This window comes from Astyanax mexicanus, chromosome 10 (assembly GCF_023375975.1).
Source record: "Astyanax mexicanus isolate ESR-SI-001 chromosome 10, AstMex3_surface, whole genome shotgun sequence".
In the NCBI taxonomy this organism is placed as follows: Eukaryota; Metazoa; Chordata; class Actinopteri; order Characiformes; family Acestrorhamphidae; genus Astyanax; species Astyanax mexicanus.
This window is the reverse complement of record NC_064417.1, coordinates 44,528,698-44,556,111: the sequence shown is the minus strand read 5'-3', so window position 1 is coordinate 44,556,111 and position 27,414 is coordinate 44,528,698. Positions and strand designations below refer to the sequence as shown.

At 39.6% G+C, this 27,414-nt stretch overlaps 1 protein-coding gene across 9 annotated transcripts in view; it reads right to left on the bottom strand.

Annotated features, from left to right (window-relative positions):
* Positions 1-27,414, bottom strand: part of tenm2a (teneurin transmembrane protein 2a) — a 433,542-nt gene that overhangs the window by 156,439 nt on the left and 249,689 nt on the right. Inside the window, exon 1 of one of the 9 annotated variants that reach the window (XM_049484484.1) lies at positions 16,986-17,177. The exons of the other annotated variants lie outside the window; for them this stretch is intronic. Coding sequence (XP_049340441.1) covers positions 16,986-17,001 — 16 coding nt within the window. The 5' untranslated portion in view covers positions 17,002-17,177. Of the gene's footprint in view, positions 1-16,985; positions 17,178-27,414 lie in introns of those variants that run through there. 9 annotated transcript variants of the gene reach the window in all.

Sequence of the window (27,414 nt, the reverse complement as noted above, 5' to 3'; positions counted from 1 at the left end):
GAACATCTTAAGCTGGTTTTAATGTTTCAAAAAAAAAAAAAAAAAAACTCATCATAGAAACTTGTCAACATGGACCAGAATGTCAAATGGATGCTCACAACATCTTGTGGATTCCTTGCAAGGCAGAATAGAGGATGCTCTGCTTGTAAAGCCAGAACCTACACAGTATCAGGACAATGATCTCACTATTACTTCAATATAATTTATGCTGTTGTCTATTAGATCAGCTTCTTTATTTATTTGACAAAATAAAAGTTATGCACAATTCCCCGAAAAGTTAAAACAATAGCAAACAACTGGAACTGAACTGAATATGACACACTGCAGCAATTTTAGTCAATGTTGGCTTATAGCACAAGCTGTCACTGAGTGATCCTGTTTGTTTGATCCAGTGCAAATTATAATCATGCAGAACCATAACACCATTTCTAATGGGCCACTGACTCCGTAATGAGAGCATTTGGACACGAGACGTTTTGTGTGTGTGTAAGTGTATGTATATGCATGTGGATAAGTGTGTGTGTGTGTGTGTACTAAGGGGAGGGGTATTAAATTTTTAAATCACTTTAATTACAAAAAAAGGAAAAATTGCATTAGATGGCCAAAAGCAATTATGGGAAACTTAATCTCCTTTGCAATTAGGCTCAGGGGCATTTTTTAACTATTGTAATTTACTTTTGCTACATTTCTATAAAGGTCAGTGTAAATTGCTTTGGCTTTGTGTTATTAGAACAAAGACTCGAGAGGGGGGGGTGCGGCGGGGGGGTCCATGTTCCTCTAGATGATTCTCTTCTTTTTTCTCTACTGTCCTTCCCTACTTCAATCTCTCCATCAAGACAGGACTGTTCCTGTTATAGAAGGCTGTGATGTGGCGACGACCTTGGATGTCTCTGCAGATAGATGTGCTGCGGTGGGAGCCGCGCCATGATGCTGTGACAAACGCCACGGAGCTCTGAGGAATTTCACGCTTGTGATTGGAAAATAACTGCACCGCTGGCCTCTTGCCGCTAAACAGAGCCGCCAGCTGCACAATGCCCTCTATCACTCTTTAGCCCCCAGGTTTCATCCAGCTATTGCTTTGGATAAACCTTCATCTACCCGGGTTGATTTTTTACTCAGGTTGAGTTGTCCGCTGACAGGCTGCGTGAAGGCAGCGTTCAGCGCTGGAAAAAATACCTCGGTTTACTGGTTTCTGACCCGAAGCAAAAGCCGCTGGCTGCTACTTTAAGCGTGCTTTGAGTCTGAATGTGTTTCATGTCCTGTTCTAAATTTTAACAATAAATTTAAACAAAAAGTGTTGGAGTGTTCCTTTAATTTCACAAAAAGTGAAACAGTGGACAGGACTGGACTTTCAGGCTTAGCATTATCCTAATAAATGTAGTCTAAAAACACAACGCAAAGACAATATTGCCATAGCACAATCTCTAATTGCTATTTCACACTCAAACACACACTCGCACGTCCCGGTCCGGTGCAGGGGGCGCGGCGCTCCCTCTCTCCGCCCATCTGTCCGGCGACGAGACGGAGAGCCAAAGAGGCCAAAAAAGCACGAGGAGAGACAGCTGGAGCCCAGTCACACGGAAAGTGACAAATTACTACCTTAATGAGTGCCATTCATCATCTCTTCCCCTTACACTCTCTCTCTCTCTCTCTCTCTCTCTCTCTTTTCTCTAGTGGAACTGCACCAACACCTTGAAGCTCAACTCCTACAAACAGCAGCAGCACAGCACTTGACCAGCATGAGGACAGATAGGAAACACAAGGAACGGAAAAAGGAGAGCACCGTTAATGGCCGGAACAGCTGCCCGAGTGAAAGAGAAAGAAAGTAGGTTAAGCAGCATGCAGCAAATTAAAAAAAAAATAAAAAAAAAATGTCCGGTGGCACCCACCTAAATGTGGGCAGATCCTAGAGCTGATGGAAGCTCTGCACAAATGGCAGCCAATCTAAAAAAAAATAATAATAATAATAAAAAAAATAATAATAATAATAAAAAAGGCATTTTGCCACCAAAAAAAAAAAAATAAATAAATAATACTTTTGGTTTTCTAAAGAGCCTTTGAATGGATGTGTCTTAAATCAATACTAGTGATTTATATTTGTAATAATACAGTGCAGTAAGTCAGTCATCTGCCTCTTAACTGTGTTTGATAAACTTGTGAGGCAGTATAATAATGGCAGTCTACAAATTCTAGGGTTGTGTATTATCAAGAGCATGGCGATATGATTTGATTTAATACATCACAATATATGTTGATACTGTAAGCAGTATTGCAATTGTTTGAAACAATTTTCCATAGCCTAAAAAACAATGTTGCATTATGTTTTTATTTGTATTTGTAATGTTTAGAAGCTCGAAAGCTAATTAAAATTCTTTCACATGAAATAATATATGTATTATTATAGATCTATTATCAGTTATAATGGCCTAGTCATTTTGACACAGAAACAAAACAGTTAACCTGAACAAACACAAAAAGACAGTTAATCTCTTCTTAATCTCTATTGTTTTTCTTTTTCTGTCCTGATCTTTTTATATGCATTTTCTTTTCCTTTAAAGTGAAACTAAAACAAAAGCCAAAATGAGCAGAAAACTTTAATAATGCTGGTATAAATTAGATTTAGACTTCATTAAGTTTATTAAACTGTTCTTTCTAGAGCATTAAGTCTCAGCTAAAAGTGCAGGTCTAAATCACTGTATTACAGCTTCACCACCAGGCCTGCAAACTCCCCAGCACTTCATCCTTCAGCTTCACCCACAACCGCAGCTCGCTTATAACCACTGCTACCGGCTGTAATGGCTACAGCGAGGCGGCCGAGGAAACTATTTGTGCTCCTTATGTCTACATGGCTCAGCATGGCTTCCACAGTGTGTTAGTAGGGCCAGACTGCCAACACTGACACCTATTTATGGATACGGAGCAGCCAGGCCTATCAAAACACACCCACTTCACACACTGAGCCAGTGCAAATGCTGGAACTGAATATTGCTCACACACACACACACACACACACACACACACACACACACACACACACACACACAAACACACACTTAGACACATACACCCACACTTCCTTTAATCAGTTTGGTCACAGCAGTCATTAGCAAAGCCTGAGCAGGAATCATCCGCTTGCTTTAATTGAGCAAAGTTACAATTTATTCGCTTAAAAGAGACTTTTTATCAAACGATTTACATTTTATCCTCTGCCCCCCAAAAAAAAAGCCCACTTTGATATTTAACTAAGCTCACTCACAGCCAGCATTCAGCGCCTCCAGCCCGTAACTCCTGCATAATCCTTTCAAAACAACTCCAACATTTTAACTGGAGAACATCTTTAAAATAAAAATCAGATCAGCCGGTGTTAAGGAACATGGCCGTGGCTGGTGAAGGGGTTAATGGTGGCGCGAGGGAAAGGGAGGAAACTTTAATAGGATGTGGAATCTTGAACCTTGTACTTGGTCACTGCAATTATTTTCAGTAATTTAGCAGAACAGCAATCCTCCTCATGAGGCTGCGATGAATGTCCATGGGGAAACTTGCGCACAAAGTCATATAAGCCCCTTATACGTCCCTTTGGAAGTGCAAAAGCTGCCAGTTTAGAAACACATGCCGCGTGTTTAGTGGTGCATATCTTGAAATACAGTAGTATTTTTGCTTATTCTGACATAATAGGCCATGGACTACATTATTATATACACATTCCACAGTACTGTATCCACTGGATTGCATGGAATACACAGTCCACAACAATATGATTTGTTTTTTACATTTTTGTTTCTCAGTCGCTGCTAATTTGAAGCTTTTAATTGTACTTTAAAATACAGTAGGCTTTTTGCTCAATCTGACATTTTACAAACACGCAAGGGCTGCACAATGTATAATTTTAGCATCAATATTGTACAATATGTACACATGTGCAGTAGTCACAGCACATAGCATGCAATGTTTTCAACAATGCTGTGTTGTCAATTTAAAATGCTGTTTCATATAAAGAAAATTCCCTTTTTCACATATTTTCATAACATCTTATGCACAAATATTAATTATATCCACTTTATACAATTGATTTTACTCCAATCATTGATGCACAGATTGCATTAATAATACCCTGACATGGTGGAGCGCTGACTTAATAATAGCATGGTATTATTTCCCACTGACTGTTTTGCATACACATTCCGCAGCAATAATAAGTCATATAAATGTTTTATCTCCTTTGTATTGTTTCCTCTTAAATTAGTGCTAGAAGCTGTGAATTCTAGACATTCTCTTCACACAAACCCCCGAGGGAGTATGACGCTGTCAACAGACTTAGACGTTCTTAACACAGACAGATACAGTGCGTATCTAAGCAAGCATTCTCTCGAATCAAGGACAGTACAATACACCATCAGAGCAATAACAAACAGAGATTTGGCACAAATTCCCAACTCGATCCCTTAAGACCAGCACAGCCCCTCAGATCCTTTCTATTACTTCTATAGAAAATTACATCTGGGCAAAGCCTGGTGCAACAGGAGCACTCAGGTCAAGGAGAAGCGGCCACATAATTCCACGTTCTTGTAACTGGGTGGCCAAATATAGCTTCAGATCTCAGGAGATGAACACACATCAAGGCATTACGGAGAAGGCCATTTTGTCTTTTTAATGAAACGTTTCGACCATGCCAAAACTGCAAAACTGGAACGGCAAACTGAGATTCTGTAAGGATAGAAGGATTAAAAGGTTCAGAACTAACTGGAAAAAGAGGTATGCACTGAATTATGCACTACAATACAATGTGTATATTATTTCTGCGTAAAAAACAAAACAAAACAAAAAAACATTCAATATATTGCCAGTAATGCTACTAATAGTATGTGCTATTACTTTTACATATATAAAATTTAACTTGTGAGTTTCAGATTCACAACAGATTCTGAATTTAAAACTATTGTAAACTTTAATTTGGAGGAACATGGACAGGGATATAGCCTATAAGCAAAAAGGCTGTCAAAAATGTGAGATTTGTGTTTGTTTCTTTGGAAAAAAAGGAATTTGAAAACAATTAAATTCTTTGTTTTACATCAAGAGGATCTGAGGCTACATTCACATAACCAGGATATTGTGACGTAAATCTGACTTTTTTTATCCCATTTTTTGGGTGAAGACTAGCACATGCCTCCTCTGATACATGTAAAGTCAGCCACCAACTCTATTTGAACTGCTGCTGATGTTGCATTACCGAGTAGCATAACAGCGCAATGGAGGAAGGTACAGCGACTCGGTTCTGATACATCAGCTCACAGATGCTTTGTGCTGATGGACATCACCCTTTGGAGTGATGAGCGGAAAGAGCGCCATCTACCCACCCAGAAAGAGAGCAAAGCCAACTGTGCTCTCTCAGGGCTCTGGCAGATGATAGCAAGCTACATGAACAGGATTTGAACCAGCAATCTCCTGGTGAAAGTGGCAGTGCCTTATAAATCTGACTTTTAAAGTAATGCTGATAAAATCTAATATCAGGGCTGTGTGGACATTTTTAAATCTGATCTTTTTAAACCAGATTGGAGCCACTTTTAAATATGGTTCTTGATAAAATACATATCAATGTGTGGGCCTGAGATACAAATGTGAACGAACACATTTATAAGCCTATCCGCGTGCGCTTAGTGATGGAGTGCTGGTGACGGAGGCCAAGGTCCTTCCACTTGGCAGGAAGAGTCTGTTCACTTGGCAGCCATCTTTGCTATGGCTCCAGGCAGTTATTCCCAGTCACACAAGACCAGGCTCCAGTCTGTATCAATGGGGAGAGATCAAATTACTTGTTTCAAAAACATATTTTATAAACTGATAAACTGACAAACTTTGGGAATACATCATAGAAGGCATTGCCACCCACAGTGGACAGCACTGTTTTGTGGGGGGATGATTATGGCTGGAAGAAATCACATCCAAATTACACACCTTTCATTAGTTTTCATTAGACATGGCAAAAGTCACAGGACAACATACTACTGGTAATCCCTGTCCCATGACATTTGGCACACCAGTGTATTATACTACCAGACATTGAGCTACAGCTATTGCACACCAGCTGCATGGAAATCTCTATCATATAAAGAAACCTGTAATGTTTTTTTAACATGTTATATATATATTATATATTTGTAAGTATATTTGTCTTTACATTTTCAGTAAATACGATTCTAGGAGGGAAAAAGGAGCAAAGGAGAAAAATAAGAGAAGTAAACAAGCTGTAGGAAGCAGCAGCAGTGCTTGAGCCGATTTAGCTAATGTTCACCCTAAGGTTTAACAAGGCCTAATTTACTATGCACATCACCGTCTTTTGCAGGGAAGATTGGATTTGCCAGAATTTGTTTTGCAAAGGGCAAAACAGAGCACTGAGCTTATAAAAAAGTGGCGGTCTGTGAAAGGAAGTCAACGTGAATGAATAAAAAAATAGCTTAACAGGAGTCTAAATGTGTTAAAAATGAAAATAAATAAATAAATTGCAGCAGTTTTTCCATGAAATCGTAGTTCTCTGCCTGTCAAAATGTCATGGCTGCATGCAAACATGCACATAAATATAGGAGACTGGTTTCCAGAACAGTTAGTTGCCTTATATCTCTGCACATGTTTGAAACTACCAATTGAGAATTATATTAGTAAAACTCCCACAATTTATATACATAATTCATAGGCATTGCCGCTTGGTTAGGATCGCTTCTTAACCTATAGCAAACTATAGTTGCAGTCAAAAGTTTGGGTACACCTTTGCTTCAATGTGTTTTCTTCTTCTTTTTATGCTTTTTAAATTGTATTTAATTGTAGTTTTATATGTGGACGAACCAGAATATTTTTAGTTTTATAGTTTAGATTCTTCTAAGTGCCACATTTATCTTTGAGGACAGAGCTGCACACTCTTGGAACTTTAATCTCAGTGTCTTCATGAGGTAGAGTCACCTGGAATAGTTTTCTCAGCGTCTTAAGGGGGACCTGTAGATGCTTAACAATAGTTGCTGCTTTTCCTTCATGCTGTATAATGCATTATTACAATTATTAATAAGATTAAAACTGCTTACTGCTCTAATTATTGGAAATAATGCAATATGTGTGTATTTCTCCACTTCCTTCACCACTGCTCAGTACAGTAGGCTGCAGCGTCTGCCCTGGGTCTCATGTTCGCTGATTAAAACGTTTCCTCCCCTAGTAGCTGATGTCAGCGCACGCAGTCCATGATGATACAAGCATGTGTGTTCAGGACGAGATTAGCATTCTGATACACACACATTTTTACACATGTGCGCGCACACACACACACACACACACACACACACATATATACACACACACACATATATACACACATACAGCTGATTGTCAATTATGCTCGGCCCCCTGACTCAGGCCACTCCTCACGCTGTATTACCATATAAATTACATCCGTGTTGTTGTTGTGGATTGATGATATTGTTATGGATTCCACACGGTCCCTCTTATTGAATAGAATGGGAATAAATGGCTTCCATCAAGGCCTGGTCCCACCTCACAGCTGAGAGATCCACATCCATTCACTTAGGAACTGCACCCTATCAGCAGGCCAAAGTTAGGCCCGGGTGCTGATGTCCTAATACACTTACAAGCACTCTGCGAAAGAGAGAGTGTGTGTGAGAGTGTGTCTGTGTTGTTCATGTCTCGCACCAAATGTGTCTCTTGCTCGGCAACAGCTTGCAACTTGCAATTTCACCAGAAGCCGGGGTATGTTGCATCACATATATGTATTATTAGCAAAATGTTTTCAGCTTTGTTGTTTAAAAAGTTTAAAACAATGCATTTAAAACTTGTCTAAATGGGGCAAACAGCTGTGTCCTCAAAATGTAAAAATCAAGGGCTTCTGCTTGCTTTCTTTCTTTACTAAAAGCAAACCACATACTTATTTGAAACACTCCAAATGCCACATGTCATGTTTAGGCTTGACTAATAACGGAATACAATAAATGATGAATTACGGAATCAGGAAAAACAGCAATCTGTTACAGTTACAGTGAAAAGTATGTAAATAAATTAAAAGAGTACATTACAGTAGAGATGCAAAAAATTCAAATTTGTAATGTATGTTTCTCATCAGTACAGGCATAAGCAATCTGAGGGGCCCTATCATACACCCTGTGCAAGAGACATTGCAAAGCTCTTTGCTACATTACACCCCATTAACAGTCTATTTTCATGCCTTGCAACTTTGCCATTAAAAAAAGTGTAGGAGTTTAGAAATACTGTAAATTTATACTGATGGGTGTGGTGGTCTGGAAGTGAGGTGTGATCAGGTAAATTTATGGCGTATTGTTATTATGGAGGCAAAAAGCACAGGTGCTCCACTGACTGAAATGAACCTAGACAACAGTCCAAACCCAACTTTTAACTCAGCAATAAACAGAATAAAAAAGTGAAATATCATAAGCTGCTGGTGTTTCTTCACAGCGTGAACATGCAGATCAGTATCCTCTGCTGAGAGGCACAAAGCTCCACACTGTTAAGATATGAACGCATCAAAGTCAGAGCACACCTGCCTCTTAAAGGGGATGACAAATTACACACTGGTTTATTTCACGATACACCCAAAACACACCCATGATTAATTAAGAGAACGACTTCCTACATGCCTTTAGCGCATTTTGAGTCACGCAAGGTGTATTTTTAGCACCCTCACGATACTACAGAAACACAGACACGCACTAAACTGAGACAATGATTTTGAATCTCTATTTCAGCTGAGTTTGGAAAAGTCATGCTGAGAAAGAGAAAAAGTTGGAATCTCTATTTTAGGAGGGCTTCTACCAAACAGTCAACCCAGAGTTGTACTTTCATATAGTACAACCTCATTAGGATTGGATCTCATGATCTCCAGAAACATTATCTAGCACAATTAGAGTTGTTTGTGAAGCTGCAAGACTAAAACTAACTCCGAACGCCGATGCTGTTCATGAACAAGGACATGTAAAACTCCCAACTCTGTGCATCTTAGATGTTGCTGCTGATACTGATGTATTTTTCCTGCTGCAAAATGCATACTTTCTGGAAACAGGTGCTGCATTTGTACTGAAAAACTGTTGTGAGACACCAAGGCATGCCATGCTACTCCCAATCTGAACCCCACAACACCACACGGTTCAAAATAAAATAAATAAATAAAAAAGAAAAGCTCTTTGGCAGCTACACTGACGTCCCACTGCTACCCTGAGCATGTTTGTTTGAAAAGCAAGGGCAAATAAGGCTGTTAAAGACTGCATTAAATAGTAATACGGAAATATTACCTCAGAGAGCACTCGCTGTGCTCCACATCCTCCTATAGTGGAAGTAAGAAAGGGAAAAAAAAGCACCCATCTTTTCCACTGACATATGGCTTGGCATTTCATTGGAGGAGCACAAGGAGCTTCCTGTGCGCTGAGACGATGAGGCAGCACATGAGCCGAGCCTCAAGGTCAGAGCCGAAACCCTGGAGATGGAGGCTGCGGAGAAGGAGGCCGTGACATACAGAGCTGCAGTGATCTCGGTACAGTCTCAGGAGAGTCGTCATTGGATGTGGAAAGCTGGGTCTTTCATGTTAATGCCGGTGTCCCTCAGAATAACCTCAGGAATGGGCTTTCTTGTCGGTACTGATGCTGCAGTGTGAACTGACCCTTTTTTTTTAAGTGGGATGAAAGAAAAAGTCGAGTATAAAATCGAACACAGGTAATCTTCCATTTAACTCAACTGTAATAGATGAGAAAGAAGATGTTCGGTGTCTGAAGCGTGTAATCTTCACAAGTAAAACGTCACACAATTGCCTTAAACTGCATTGAGTTGTTAAATTTTCTCAACCAAACAAACATAGGTGGTTTACAATATTCTTCAGCAGGGGTTCTCAACTGGTCTGAGCCCGGGACCCACCCCCATTTTTTTTACATTACATTACATTACATTACAATACATTACATTACATTACATTTTTTTTTCCATGGCCAATAAGTCGTGACCCAATACACTACAATACAAACCAAACAAATTTATTTTTGAAATGTATAGCCTTTAAAAACCCATTTAAACATACTTACTTTTTACTACAGTAAAATTAAATATTTAAACTGCACAAAATAAATAAGGCCACAAAATTATTTTTTTTTTCACTTCTCTGCATTTCTCTGCATTTCAAATACATTAGTAAGTAACTATTTTCACCCAATATAAAAAAAACATTAACTATTTAAAAAAATATATACATATATATATATAATGTATATTATATAAAAAAAAGAAAAATAATAAAAATAAATAAATAAATAAAATAAAAAAAAATTAACAAGCTGTCCACAACCCGCCCAAAATGTCTCTGCGACCCACTGTTTGGTCCCAACCCACCAGTTTGGAATTGTTGCTCTATGGTAATTAGAGTATGTAATAAAGTGGACAAAACAACAGCTTCATTAATAATTGTTCAGATAATTGTTTCAGCCAGAATGAATCCAGCCTGAGTTTAGCAGAACCCTGTGTAAAATTAGAATTTCCATCTTCACATTCCAGGTTAAAATATCACAAATCTTCTTCATCATGTGTTCCACATGTATTTTCTGTATGGCAGTGTAAACTGTTAAAAAGAAACTTTTATTTCCAATTAAGCTTAATTTCAAATGAGGTATTAAAAAAACAGATGCATATCCGATATGCAGAAACTGGACCAGATCAGAATTCACCTGATTTTACATCAATCCAACTCAACATTTGTAATAAATTTGTGCTAAGGACACGTAAAAATGGACAACATCATTGAGATTTTCAGCTATGCAATTTCTCATCCTGACACTCCTCTCTGGTGAAGTATCTGCCATGACCCCATCATTGGGTTGCCAGAGACCCATCATTAAAATCTTTGCCCTCTCTCGCCTCTTCGCTCTTATGATAATTTGCTTCTGAATTTGCAGCCGGCCTCCACATCACATTATAATAATCATTAAGGAAGTGTCTGTTACTGCTGACTCCATTTTGATTGTTTAACTCTAGATGAGTGGGTCACGTGAAGCGTTACTCTTTTGCACATTAACGTCAGGTGAGGAGCATGAACTCAACACATCACATAAAACATATTTTACCATCAGCATCCAGCAAAAAAAATGTAGTTTTGAATTTACATTGTCAGAATTTCATTATGAATCAAAATCTTATTCTCCCACTTTAACTGAAAAATTTGAAGTTATTGTAAATACGCCATTTTTGACTTTTTTGACACAAATATTGCTATTTTGAATATATCATATTGTATAATTTTCGTTAGCAGTATATTATCAATATGTGGCGTCAAATGTGGATATCTTTTTGAAACTTCTTAAGACTCACAACCAATTTAACTCACTAAAATTACTATTTTATTTCTTCACATGCTGGCACTAATCATGAATATGGTAAACCTGTGGTGAAAAGTACTGGTTGTCAAAATCTGTGTTTCTGACACAAATAAATCCATAATTCATCCATAAGTCATAAAGTATTGTAGAGAACTGTCTTGCAGAATCATAGTATTACAATATCATCGGTAACGTGGGCAACATATCGTGATAATATCGTATCATGAGATGCCCTGTGATTCCTATTCCTACTTCCTTCACAGTGCTTTATTTCCTCCCTTTGTCCTGAACTATTTTGCATGACAGCAACTATACATTACATTAAACAAGTAAAGAGTAACAGAACACTTGACCGGGAGTTTAACGGTCTATACAATCATATAAAAAAGAAGACAAACAAGACATTTGCTTTGATGATGTTACATTCTGAAAAAATGAAATTGTTCCACTTTACCTATAGTGTGAACATAGCCTTTGATGCTGACACATGCGCCGTCCCACCAGCACTACGGTGGACCACGCAGACTGAGCTTACACTTAAACTACAACACACACACACACACACACACACACCCCAACAACTGACAAAACTGCTGACTCCTCTCTCGCTCTCGTCAGCTGCTGGTGAGAAGGCATTGTGTATGCTGTATGAATTGCTAATTGCATTCCGGCCTGCTTTGATGTCTTCTCCAGCGAAACTCTATTTTTATCATTGATAGAAGAGCGACCGCGTGAGAACCACACTGAGAGAACCATTCTCCATCTCTCCTCCCGCTTGCCCCACACTCTCTTCCTCTCCATCCATTCCTCTACCTCCATCCGTACTACATCCCCTCGCGTCTTCTGAACCCTGCCACCCGCCCCCTTTTCCACTGCTGAAGATCAAAGCGTGAAGAAATACGACTCTTCTGTCTCTCTCTCTCATCTGCAGATAACACCAGCCTGACAACACCACTATGCCTCTCCAATCACAAACTGTCACTGTTTGTTTTCCTTTGTGGGACACAAGCATCTAAGCACAACTCTCTCTCTTTTTTTGTTCTGTCTGTTTCCTTTTCCCATTTCCTACTTCATTCTGAGAGTAGAACAACATATTGCTATTGTGATGTATTGTATCGTATTGTTTTGTTTGTTATATATTATCAGTATGTGGAGTCAAATATGGATATTTATACTGAAAGCATAGGCTTCTCTAACTTTCCTAAGACGTCACATTGGTCTTATCTGACCAGAGCACCTTCTTCCACATGTTTGCTGCAACTGCACTCAGTAATTTATATGTTTTTTTCTAACAATGGATTTCTTCTTGACACTCATCCATAAAGGCCAGATTTGTGGAGAGCATGACTTATGATAGTTGTCCTGTATACAGATTCTCCCACCTGAGTTGTGGATTTCTGCAGCTCCTCCAGAGTGACCATGGGCCTCTTGGCGGCTTCTCTGACCAGTGCTCTCCTTGCCTGATCTGTCAGTTTGGGTGAATGGCCATGACTTGCTAGGTTTGCAGGTATAGAATACATTTTCTATTATGGTTCTATTCTATTTTCTATTTTTTTTTTTTTTTGATTATGGATTGTACAGCTCTCCTTGGGATGCTCAAAGCTTGGGATATGTTTTTTATAACCTAACCCTGATTTAAACTTCTCCACAACTTTATCTCTGACCTGTCTTGTGAGTTCCTTGGTCTTAATGATGCTTTTTGTTCACTAGTGTTCTCTAAAAAAAAAACACTGAGGTCTTTACAGTACAGGTGTATTTATACTGAGACTAAATTACACACAGTTAGACTCACCACCCAGTTTGATTTATAATAAAGTTAATGCTTCATTTCTGCACATAGTGGTTTTAACCAAATGGATATGGTAAACCTGCAGTGAAGAATATTGGTTGTCAAATTCAATATATTGAATTATATATATAGTTACACTGACACCTATAAATCCATAATTCCTGGAGTTTGTTTAATTAGGAGTATTTATTCTTTTTAGTAACACAGATGCCATGAAGTATTGTAGAGAACTGTCTTGCAATATATTGAGTATCGCAATATCATCATTATCATCATTATCATCATTATCTAGGGCAACATATTGTGATAATATTGTTATATCAAGAGATGCCCGGTGATTCCCACTCCTACTTCATTCACAGAGCATTTTTCTCTATAAGCACTGTTCTACTAAAAGCTAGGTCTGCTGATAATCCACAGATTTGACATTACAGAACTGAACTAGCAGGTTTTAAACGGTTTGGTCATGGCTGCACTGCATCTGGAAGGCGGATATTTAAGCGGTGCAATGTTTAGGTGTAACAGAGCGGCAGAGGAAAGCTTTGAGTGTGCTCCACTCACTTTGCAGCTGCTACAGAGCTCAGAGCTAGAGGGATGCGCTACACTTATTTATTAAAACTCTAAAAATATGTGGAATATAAGCAGCCAGAGAAGCGTCTGTACCTAGCTTTAGTGCAGCACCCCATTCATAAATATTTCACACTTAATCCTCTAGTATGCTTCTGTGCAAGCGACAAATAGAACAGTTGTGTGCTTTCCATCAACCATGCTCACGCTCATCTCCTACTAGACCTGCGAGAACCAACAGCAGCCTTATGATTATATTGCTGAATATTGCATTTACAACACACCTATTAAATCGGCTCATCCCACATTTTTCTTACAATCTATATTTTTCTACTTGAGGGCAATATTTTTATATTTTGCAATTTATTGTGCAAAAAAAATATCATAATTGTATTTACTTTGCCAACACCTCTTATAAGCTCCAATATCCCTTGAAATAAGTGAATGCTGTTTAATTTGATGGTTACTGTGCCTTTAAGAAAATTACTTTAGTTTTAATTTACCTGTCCAGCATCTAATATCCTGATCTCACTGATGCTTATGTGGCTGTTGCAATCAAAGCCTTGCATACATGAAGAAGTCATGCCCTGGAAAGTAAAGATATTTACGTAAATATATGAATAAATAAATAAATAAATAAATAAGTGTCCCAATACTGTGGCTACGTTCACATTACCAGACTGAAGTGACTCAAATCAGATTTTTGCTCAATGTGGCTCAGATCTGATTTTTTTTTTTTTCATGGCTGTGTGAACAAGCCAAATCTGTTTATTTAAGATTTGATATTTTATCAGATTTGAATGTGGCTTGTAATGTGAACGTAGCCTTTTTTTCCATATAGTGCATGAATGCGTATTCAGCTTACAGCAGTTTACTCTGCCTGAAGTTGATCATAAAGAGTGTTTCAGACAGATCTGCTTTATTAATGATGCCTAATACATGGCAACCAATCAAAACACTGTTCTTTTTTACATATATCCAAATTAAGTTATGCACATTTATAAATATCATGCATGGGGAGGCTTTTAAGATGGCATATTTGCATATTATGTACAACCTTCAGTTAGAACAGTATTGCAAAGGCCAATACTGTGACATATGTGCAGTCCTACAACCCCTCCATCCCCCACCCCCCAACCAAAACCTCTCACACACATACATGTGTGACCATGAGGTAAAAGCGGCAGCACTTTGCATCAGCTGACCCTGAGGAGAGAGTCTGCTCCCTGTGCACAGGTGTTTGTTTAACACTGTATACATGATGCAACAGCCCAGGTATGGTGTGCTCGCTTACACACACTCACTTACACACACACATACAGGCACACACGTAGTCAGTCGTCAGTGATGCATCATCTCAGTAACCTCAGAGATTGCAGAACAAATAAGAGATAGAGCACAGCCCCCCCGAACCCTTCCCCTCACAGTAAATGATATACAGTTAAGATGAAGGAGAGCCGGCGTCTTCTAAGCTCATAGAGTTGAAAATGAGATTTTTAATTACCGCATGACCCGGGGTATATTAGCAACATATTAATGTGCGTCATTAACCTAGTGGTAACTAACCCCGTCTGCTGATTAACTACATGTGATTGGACCTGACTGAGAGAGAGAGAGAGAGAGAGAGAGAGAGAGAGAGAGAGAGAGAAAGACTGGCGCAGTCTCATTAGAGTGACCTGCCACGGCACAGCTTATCTCCTAATTATATGAGTCTTAATGCGTCTATGAAACATCATATGGACATACTGTATAAGATAAAGTGGACACAGTGTTTATGGCCAAGCTTTATGGACAATAATACATGAGTTAAAGCATTAATAGAGCAGGGAGTGTTTATATGGGCTGATGTGTGCGCAATATTTCGTATAAACTGCATTTCGTATAAACATGCTAGTGATTATTTAAGACACGTGAATCAATTGTTTATTTAAGCAGCTTAAGAATTATTGTGATGTGTAATAGGGAGAAAAGCTTCTTAATCATGGCTACTCTATGTCATAGCTGCACTATGTGACTTTTGTGAAGCAGACAGGACTAAACTCAGAAAAACTGCATAGAGCTGTATAACTTGAATCATATTTTTGTTAAATGCTATAATATTATTCTATATTCTTTATTTTGCTTTCAGTTGTAGCTGGGTATCGCTTAACTTGTCCAGAAAAGCATGTGTAAAGTGCAGTGAGGGCTAAGGGCCTTGCTCAAAGGCCCAAGATTGGGCAACATTGGCAGCTTGTGGAACCTGGGTATCAATTTTACAGCCCTGTAATCAATAGCCAGTTAACCCAGTAAAGCTCAATGCTTTTAGTGATGTGCTCTTGCACAAGGTGACCCAACACTTCAAGTTTTCTTTTCATACAAATTTCATTGTCGACTAATCGTTAGTTTGTAACAGTCCCACATTACACAACGTGCTGGGGATAGAAGTGCAAGTGCCCAAACACAACAAATTACATATTTACTTATTAAATATCAGTACTTTCCACATTTAAAGATCTAGACATTCAATTATCTTTTAAATCTCATGTCCAGCTGTTTCTATTGTTTTTATAGGTGGAGGGCATGACAGAAACAATCGTTGACTAATCGACTAATCGACTAATGGAAAAAATTATCATCAGATTAGCCGACTACCAAAATAATCATTAGTTGTAGCCGTACTATATATTGTGTGTTTATTGCTATGAATGGGTTAATTAATGAATTCCACTGTCTTGCTGTACAATGGCAATAAAGTTTCCTTTCCTTTATGCTTTATAGAGATTATTCCTCTATGGCATTGGTCCCAGGAACCCACTTTTTTTTCTTTTAACTTGGCACATTCATTTGTAATATTTTTAAAACTTGTGCAGACATTTTATGGAATAAAGCTCAACAAAAAGGCTAGCTCAACACATTTCTTTTCCCTTCATCTCTCTCTTCTACACACTTGCAATCAATACCCGTCCATCAAAACAGAAGCTGGTCAGGGGCGACCTAGAGCACTGGGTGCTGTTTAAGCGCTGCTCTTTATCAAGAACTACATTTCCCATAATCCCACACCAATAACTACCCTCACCTTGATCATCATACTGTCTGCCAAAACAGTTCCTCACATCTCTAACCCCAGCGCACAACGATCAATACATGCATTGAGGGCATGAGTGAAATAAAATCATTTGGCACATAAATAAAGTAAATAAATAAATAAATGAATTTAACAAGCCGCTGATCTCTGGCTGGAGAGAGAAACCCCAATAAAACTTCCATCAGAGCTGAAAAAAGTCTCTTACCGTCTCCTGTCTCCATGCTGAGGCAGCGGGCTTTATTTCACCCATCCATAAGAACGGCACAGAGCATCGGCAGCAGGCTCTGTCTCATCAGGCTACGCTCTCACACACACACTGAATCGTCTGCATCAGTAACACTCACACACACACACACACACACTCGCGCACTCACTCGTCTCCCCATGCTATGATTGGCCTGCTCCACTTCTTCTGTCTGCTCACAGAGAGAGATGGGATCTGAGTGTGAGAAAGCTGGAAATCTTCCCTCCTCTCTCTCTCTCTCTCTCTTTCGCTCTCTCTCTCTCGGGTGCAGCTCCTCCGCTACGCTGCCATTAGACCATGCTCTCTGTGGAAATGGACAGATGCTTTTATCTATGTTGTGAGGGGGCAGTCACATCTCGTTTGTAACGACTCCTTAAAAGTCTCTCTCTCTCACTCTCTCTCTCTCTCTCTCTCTCTCTCTCTCACCATCATTCTGCAAATGTCTCTCAGTCTTACACTTTCTATCTGTAAGTGTCTCTCTGTCTTTCCCTCTCTTGTTCTGCAAATGTTTCTACGTCTTTCTCTGGGTCGATCGCTCTTCTTTCTCTTTCCATATCCCTCTCTTCTCACATCATATATCTTTAATCTCTCTCTTTTCTCACTGTATATATGCCTCTCTCTCCTTACTTTCTATCTTTAATATCTCTAATCTCTCACTGTATATGCCTCTCTGTCTTCTTACTCTCTAGCTTTACTATCTATCTTTTTTTTACTGTAAATGTCTTTAGTCTCTCTCTTTTCTAATTGTATATACCTCTCTCTCTCTCCTTACTTTCTATCTTTACTATCTCTCTCTCTCATCTCTCATTATATATGTCTCTCTCTCCTTACTCTCTCTATCTTTACTATTTATTAGGCATGTCACTCTAATTGCATTATTGATGTACCATACAATATATGGATATAATCTCAATCTTTTTTGCTGACCTCGATATTGCCAATTCTGTTTACTGAGCACAAACGTGAGGTGAATGAGTGTAAAAGTCAATTCTGTCTAAAAAAACAGTGTTTTAATTTAGGATATTTAAACATTTTTGCATTACAATTTCAATGTCTAAATATTCCTAATAATAATTAAAAGTTCACTCCTTTTTAGAAGCAGTTAGATTTTTTTATGCTGTTATTATCATTATATTAGTGGTATGACATGATCATTAAAATGAAGTGATGTTTGTTACAGTTATTTATTTATATCTATCTATTTTCATGTTTAATGCCTCTCTCTATATGTAAGTCACAAATTTGTATCTGTCTTTCTGCAGGTTTCTGATTTCTCTGTCTTTCTCTCTTATTTGACTCTTTCTGCAGGTCTGTAGGTTTCTTTTCAGAAGTGCCAGTCACACTTTCTATGTACTGTATGTACAGGAAAAAAAAAAATAAAAAAGCAAAATCTACAACTAGCTCGGGATTACACCATCGTCTGTTGGTTAGTGATCACTGACTTTTTACAGCTTCATCAAAATAAGGTCAGTGGAGGATCCAGCTTTCTCTCTCTCTCTGTCTTTCTCTCTCTCTTTAAAATGTTATCTCTCAGCCCCGCACATGCTGTATAATGGGCCTTTATATTCAGCCAGGCTTTTATTGCTTCAGCTCATCCAGAGAATAGTCATGATATCTGGGAAAGAAGTGCGGCGGGTTGGAAAATATGGTGGAAGAAGAGAGGAGAAGAAGAAAGAGAAAGAGAAGAAAGAGAGACTTCGATCCGCCTCTCTGAAGAATGATTATAGAATGTCAGGGTCTCGACATCTTTCCAGGATTTGAGGATTCCTTGATTTTGCTATTCTTTCTGTGCGGATAAGAGAGTGAGTGTATGCTTTTCGTCTGAGTTTGTGTGTGTGTGTGTGTGTGTGTGTGTGTGTGTGTGTGTGTGTGTGTGTGTGTTTGTGTGTGTGTGTGCATATGCCCTAGCTGTAATAGCTGGTGATGGTGGGGGGAGTTAATTGGCATTCCCATGTGTGTGACAGGCAGTGTAAAGCCAGTGGGAGGCCTCCACCTTCATTAGGTTCTGCTGATGATCCAGCTGCATGTTGCGGAAGACTCGCTTTCATGGCCCATTCTCTCTCTCTCTCTCTCGTTTTCTTTATCTTTACCTCACTTCTCTCTTCCACACACGCATGCACTTCTTTTTCTTTTCTTTTCCATTATTTTCTGCCTTTAATTTCTTCGTGAACGTCTCGCTTCGGTGCGAAAGCCCTCCCTTGCTTCCTTCCTGCTCAGTCTACAGAACAAGAGGGAAAAGTTCTAGCAGATAAATACTTATGTCTGTGCTACCTCCAAGCTGCACTCCTTCCTCCCTTTCTGCTCTTCTCCTCTGTACCACCCCCTGCCAGCTTTCCAGCAGCCAGCTGGAAGTCAAACACGTACTAATATGTCCAATTATGATGCTGCAGAGCCACCCCCTCCTAAAAAAATCTGCTAATTAGCACTAATTCACATACAAACAATTTCTTCTTCAATAGTCCTTCATGTTGGCTCAGCTGTACAGCTCCATACAGCAATATGCTGATTGCATTAAAGCAGCTGGCTGGGGAAAGGATGCAATCGAGAACAAATGTCTCCCCACCCGGGCCTAAAGGATCCTGGGTAAGCTCCAAGGAGGGACACAACAGAGAGAGAGAGAGAGAGAGAGAGAGAGAGAGAGAGAGAGAGAGAGAGAAAGAGAGAGAGAGAAAGAGAGAGAGAAGATATGAGAGATAAAAAAACAGAGTGATGGGTAGGGCAGAGCAGAGGATTGAGGGAGTCAGTAAAAAGGCAGCAATAGATGAAGGGAGAAGAAGTAAGTAAGAGAAACTGAAGAACTGTGAGGAAAGAGGAAAGAAGCAGGGCAGAAGGGAGTGAGAGTGGTATGTCCTGGGGGTTTTGGGATATTTAACAAAGCTAAGAATAGAATAGATTTCTAGATACGTCTGCTGAGAGTGAGTGCCTCACAGAATTTAATAGAGAGTGACAGCTAGCGGTCAGAGCGTCGCAGGGACACTTCTTCCACAGAGCTTGGCCAATGTGGCCATCGACTGATCAGAATGTGATCATGTGATCATTACTGTTATGTCTGTCATATGAGCACTAACCATATAAAAAGAGAAGAGAGAAGCAAAAATCACAACCAGATTACCCCTTAACAGGCCAGGATTTTTGTCAATTGTCTGCCTGACATTACACCACTAAATCTTGAGCTTTTTCTTGAGTAATGTGACCATTACATAAAAAGTAGTCATGTTTGATAAGGAATATTACTGAAAAGCATAATTGTAATTGTAAGAATAGAAAAATAGTCAAGTAAATATTCAACTGTCAAAATATAATGAATAAAATCATAAAATTAAACAGTTCATCAGTCAGAATTTGGGTTGATTCCTGTTACTGATCTGGAATTATTAAATGGAGTAGAGAGAAAACTGGTAGCTTCTTTAAGTGTTCTGTATGAGATTTCAAAGCCCTCAGATTTTTAGAGTGTAAATAACTTATTTTACTGCAGAGAATAAGAGTTATGTATCACCTAATACAGGACCAGGCATTTTAATAGGTTAAAAGCAGGAGGCCTCAGACCTATATCCAGTGCATTATTGTAGTTCAGTGGGACATGGAAAAAGTCATGGGACACTGCAGTTGCTAGTCCCTATGTCTTGTCATTTCTTGTCATTTGTTAAACCTTCATATTTATTTAACTGAATAGAGAAAAAAAGTGAAGTCAGAAAAGAGAGAGACTAAGACAGAGAGAGAGAGAGGCAGAGGGTGAGAGGGAGATGTGTTTGGTTGCGTGTTTGGTTCTGGCACCAGTGTGGCCTTCTTATCCCCTCCGTGCAGGCTAATGATGAGCTGCATCTACTGACCCACACAAAAACAGATGGACCAGAACTGGACACATGCCACAGTGTCCACTCCCGCCCTCGCTCTCTTCTCTACTGCTGCATCGCTTCCTTTACTCTACTGATCCACTCATCCTGTCTGCATCTGCCCTCTGCCTCTGCCACGCTAACCTTGTACACATCTCTCTCTCTCTCTCTCTCTCTCTCTCTCTCTCTCTCTCTCTAGTCAGCATTAGCGTTGTTAATGCTGGTCCTAATGACAGTCAGCACTGAAGGCATTACCACAGAGACACAGAGATGCTGAGAGGTAGATGATCTCCCCAGAGGTTCTTCTCTCTCTCTCTCTCTCTCACTCTCTCTCTCTCTCTTTATACCCCCCTCCCAATCCTACTACCCCTCTCACCCCCTCCTAGATCCTACTGGAATGCAATCACAATCAGTTAGCACCCAGCCCAGCATACTCAATCGCTCTCTGTTCAGGGCGAGCCAAGCAGAAAATTGTTTTGGACATCGTGATGAGGGGGAGACTTTTTTTAATTTACATTTTTAATGCAAAAAAATCACTCAAAAAAAGGAAAAAAAAGGAGGCAGACTTCAAAGTTATGCATTTCATTACACTGCAGTCATAAAATGCACATCTGTCGCTAGCTTTGTGCAGGTCTATCCTTCTGCAAGCTGCAGGCCTCTCTCTTCCTCCCTATCTCGCTCATTTCCTCCCTCCACCTTTATTCCCTTTAATGAGACCCTGTGGAATCAGAGCAGCCACAACGGCTACTCCGGGAAGCTAATAACTCATCCATATGGCTGTAATATATGACTGTATACAGACACAATCTGACCCTCATACACACAGAAAAGTATAGATGAACACATGGCAGGTCAAAAAGTTTAGAATCAGAGTTTTCTGGAAAACAAAATTAAAACTACTACTGTTGCAGATAATGTGTAATGTATAGAGTGATAATGGAATATCCATGTTTTACAAACTTGAATTAATGAATGAATACATGGACAATAAAGTACTATCTAATCTAATCTAATCTAATCTAATCTAATGAATGTTATTTGTGTCAAGGTTTAACAGTCAATGATGGTGTAATGCAACCTTTCAGGTATTTAATCACTTATATAGGGAATCATGTGATTCCAAACATCTGAAACATCTTATATTATTATGAGTTGTAATCATCTGGTGATTAAAGGCATTAATTATATCAAAAGTGTAGTATTACAGTTTACATATGCGATCATGTATTTTGAACCTAATGATCAAATGATTTAAAATAATTTTTAGCTATTGGATAACTTATTTAAAAAGTGGTGATCAAATCATTTCATGATGATCATATTGTAAAAACAGTGATCAATTAATCAAAAATATCCAAAACATTGCATTTCTTCATCTGCTTAAACAGTGGTGATCAATTGATTTCACACTTTTGAATCTTCGGTTATTTTTAAGCTATTTGATCACTTATTTAAAAAGTGGTGATCAACTCACCTAATGACATTGTGATCAATTAGTGATTAGGTGATTCCAGATATCCAAAGTGTATTGTATTCGTTCACCTGTTTGATCACCTGTTTAAAAAGTGATCTTCTTCTGAATCTTTGTGCACTTTTCAGCTATAAAGTAACGATCAAATTACTTTATGAAGTGATTAACTAGTCATCAAGGGATTGCTCAACTGTTTTATTAAAAGTTATTCCAAATTTCTGAAGTGCATTCAGCTATGTACCAAAACATCATGTACTGAACTAATTTTGTCTTTTTTTGACTTTAAAAAGTTGAAGAGGAATGTTTGAGTTATACAGCGGCTAATTAGAGCAGAACAGCGTTCTCTCTCTCTCACTTTTACTTAAACTAGCACATAAATACACACACACACACACACTCTCCCTCTCTCTCACATCAGTGTTATCACACTCACTCACGTCACACACTGCCGTCTAGGGCTGGTGGCAGGAAGCGTTTCACCGCCTCGCTCTGCGGTCTCCATGGACACGCTGAGTGGAAGCGTTCGGATGCTGACGTTAATTAACCTCTCAGGGCTTCGCTGCAAATTAAAAGACTAATTAATAAAGTAAACAAGGTGGAGGAGATGGGGGGCTGCTTTAGCCAAGACCAGGCGTGGACCCTCAGTCTGAACACAGAGGGATAAGAGAGGAGAGTCAGCTGAAGGTCACAGACTGACCCGACTGACCGCTCCGAACCGCTGGGGTTAAAGGTTGATTTACGCACACTCTGTGTGTGTTTTTTGGCTTTACTTCAGGCTTTCTGATCAAGTAGTGACCCCCACCTTCCCACACCCCCCACCCTCCTCCTTCCTCCTCCTCTTTCGAAGCTGCTGCTGGCCACTGTGGTAGTGAGTGCCAAACTTAATCTCAGTCAGCTGCTGCTGGTGGCACTTCAGATGGACACACACACACACACACACACACACACACATGGACACATGGACAGAGCACAGAGTAATAATAAAAGCAGCAGTACAGCTGGCCATATGGTCAAGACTAGCACTATGGCTATCAGCACATCTGCTTTAGTCTGGACAGCACTTTAACCAGACACACACACACACACACAAACACACACACACACACACATGCTCGGTATGTTGACCTATTGATAGAAAAGCACAGCAGTTTCTGAGATACTGACATAATTTCAACACCAGACTGTTCAGTCTGATTATTCAATTTCAGATTTTATACAGCTGTTTTATTGTAACATATTTTTTCCAATAGGGACGGATTGCGTGGAGAATTCTTGACAACCTTCAAATATCACAATTAAGCAATAATACATGAGAGGGAGTGCCCCCCAGCAGCAAGACCTGCAGAATTACAAGGGTCCCCTATTTTCAGCCACCTTACATTCAGTTTAAAATATATACACATTTATTTTAATAATAACAACCCCTAACCTGACATTGGTGGCTGATAATGTGTGTAATAATTATTTTTGGAACTGTGTCTTTGCCTGTGCCACCTACTGGAGACATGGCGTTTCATCACTGTGCCTATGGAATCCAGCAGCTCCCAGTGGTGTATAAAGTCATTGCATTTGGTTTGTATTTGGTTTGTAAACGCTGCATCGATGCTAGGTTACCTGTATGGGGCAGAGGAGAGCTTCGGTTACAGTGCATTACCGGCTAATAATGTCACTCATAAAACGCCTCCCAGCCAATCACATTGCAGGGTCAAAACCACCTGTGCTATAATGATACATATACACTCGTAACACCTATTTAACTTCAAGTGTATCATAGCAACTACTTAATATCCACCTGAGACATCTTAGCAACCACCTGGAGCCCCATGCCAACAACCCAGGAACACTAGTTGCACCCAGCTACTGTAGCAACACAATATTAGCCATCTAGCAACCACTTTGCAATTCCATAGCAACCATCTACCAACAACAAACTTTATCAGTAGCATAGCAACCACCAAGCAACACCACAGCGATCATCTGGGACACCACATCAGCCAGTGAGAATCACTTTTTTTACCTTTTGTTTAATATTTGTCTCAATTCCATTCTCTTGTCTTAATTATTTTCTCATCTTAATCATGGGAAATACAGAATATCCAACCATTTCTATGTAGACAGGCTTATGACATATGCTCAAAATGCCCACACACACTCACACACACACACTCTTACACCCAGTGAAGGGCCTCTCAGTCCGGGCAGTGTGTGTATAGTTTTGAGATGAAGCACCTCACGTTCTGTCTCTCTCAGCAGAGTGATTCCCTCTCGTCCTATAGCACAGCACATCTCCCTCACTCTCCCTCCAGCACTATCAGCCCTCTCTGCACTTAACTTGCTGATGCTCGTCTTATTTATTTCTATTCCCTTTATTTTCTGCAGGTTGGGAGTATTTTGTGCTTCCTGGCTCACTTTGTGCTGCACGATGAAGCCATCTCTTTCGCTGTCTGTAGACCCCCCACTGCTCCACACACACACACACACACACACAAACACACACAGTGAACTCATGACTCACCCAGAGCCACGTTCACTCACCCTGACACCAAAGCAGCACGCTTAATATCTCCGCAGCCGTTTTAATAGCTGCCGCCTCCTCCGAGAGCGCTCCGTTTTAGATAAACAACGGATGTGGCGGGATCATTAGCCATGCTAAGCTAATGGAGGAGAACCCATCCTGCTCTGTGCCTCTCTTTAATAGCTCCAGCTTCCTCAGACAGAGAGAGCCTGGGCCACTCTCAGACACCATAATGCTTAATGAACAATAACCCCTGCATCTGCCAGAGTAAAGAGTACGATCTGGACAAGGGTGTGTCCAACACTGGGTCCAAAAATGGATGTGCTCTAACCTTAGACACTGCCATTAGCTGCTGCATCGCATGCATTAAACAAATACATAAGCTGAGGAGGGGGGAGGTGTGATATCACTCGATGTGACTTTTGGATCAGTTGCAGGAAGTTAAGGAAGGCTGTAATTATACATTATACAAAAGAACAAAGGATGGAAAATAATTGATGCTGTGAACTGGCATCACACAGCTGTGTAGGTGCAACAGATTACAATGGTGATTTCTTTATCTACTGTAACTGTAGATTAACCATTATTTATTAACAGAAATACAAAGAATCCAAGGGTTATATGTTACGCTCATTCTGCTGCGTGCCTAGGGAGCAATTGAAGGGAACACCTGTGCAGACAATTTGGTAAACTTACAACATAGCAATTTCAATGCATACCTTTCTACAAACCAATCAGTGTCGAGTATAGAGAGATTAAGGATTTTTTTTTTATTTTACCTATTTTCTCCCCAATTTACACGGCCAATCACCCAACCCACTCATTAGGACTCCCCCTATAACTAGTAATGCTCCAACACACCAGGAGGGTGAAGACTAACACATGCCTCCTCCAATACATGTGAAGCCAGCCACCGCTTCTTTTCGAGCTGCTGCCGATGTATCATTGCCGAGTAGCCAGCGCGCTCGGAGGAAAGCACAGCGACTTGGATCCGGTACATCAGCTCACAGATGCCCTGTGCTGCAGACATTACCCTAGTAGAAGTGATGTGGGGAGAGAGCGCCATCTACCCACCCAGAGGGAACAAGGACAATTTTGCTCCCTCTGAGCGCCGGCAGCTTGATGGCAAAGGTAGTCGACAAATAAAATGATTATTTTTTCAATTAGTCAGCGATTATTTCTGCCATGTTCTATTTAGTAAGTAAATATGTAACCTGATGTGTTTGGGCACTTTCGGGGACACAGACTAAGTTGAGTGCAAACTGTGTGAGTGAGTCATTTATGCATCTCCCATTGCGCTTCTGTCCTCAGCACTTTATGTAATGTGTTACTGTAACAAATTAGCGATTGGTTGACAGTAAAATTTGTAGTCGACACATTGAAATAATCAACATTGTCGATTATATCCACTAATCATTTCAGCCCTATATGAGATGCAGCCTACATAGGTGATGATCTAAACTAACTGGACACAATCTGTACAATTAAATGATATTAAAAACACTTGGTTTAAACTTTGTTCCAGACTTTCAGGTGTGACAACTGCCCCTAAAACTTGGTTACAGGACTCTTCACTTTAATAACAAGCAGGTCACAGCTCTCCTTGATACTTTCACATCCTCACATGACAAGTGTAGGGTGATGGTACAGCGGGTGACAGATGGTGATGGAACACTATAGGTGATAGAACACTGGGGGAACACTTATCCCCCAGCGTCCCTAATACCATAAGACCTCAATTCTAATTCTGAATCTGGATGCTGGAATAGACACATAGACAGTTAGCATCTTTTTAAGTAACCTACAAAAGTAACCGGTTTAATATGAATATTTAACCTGAATATACTGGGTGAGCAGATGCATAACAATGTTTTAGAGAAGAAATGATGGATGTGACTATATTTTTCTTTTTGCCTGAGGAGCTTTTTGTTATAGCGCAGTTTTAAATTATAATACAGTGCTGTGCAAAAGTCCTAGACCTTTGAGAAAATTGCATTTAAAAGCTATTTATATGGGCAGTAAGCATTTATTTGCAGAGTAAACACTAAAATTAGAATAAATACAAATGCAGAAAGTAGAGGTTTTATTCAGGTTTTATTTTATGTAGGTTTCTCCCCCAACCCAAATCTAACACACTTCATTCAGCTAATCAAGCAATTCTGAGTATATGAGTAAATAATGTGCATTCAGGCAGTGTTGCAGCTGAAGTCCAATAGTTTAGCAGTTTTTAAAACTCTCAGTTTGGAAGTCTGGTAGTATTTGTAGTTTATTATACAGTTCATGGGTGCTAGGATCAGTGCTTCATTAATGTACTGTAATTCTTATGTTTGTTGAGCTTATGCTGCTGGAGGATTTGAGCAAATTCAAGCATGAAAAAAGTAAATTAGAGTTGCTTTTCCACCCACTACAGTTACGCAAAAAAGTTTGGGGTCAGAAATGGCACAGACACAAGAAAAAGGAAGAGATTTAAAAAATATAATCTAACTTCATGGGTGCTGACATCTCCATGCCACTGCAGCAATGACTACCAAACATCTGGGAGCACAAATGCACCAGACAGTTCTGGTATAG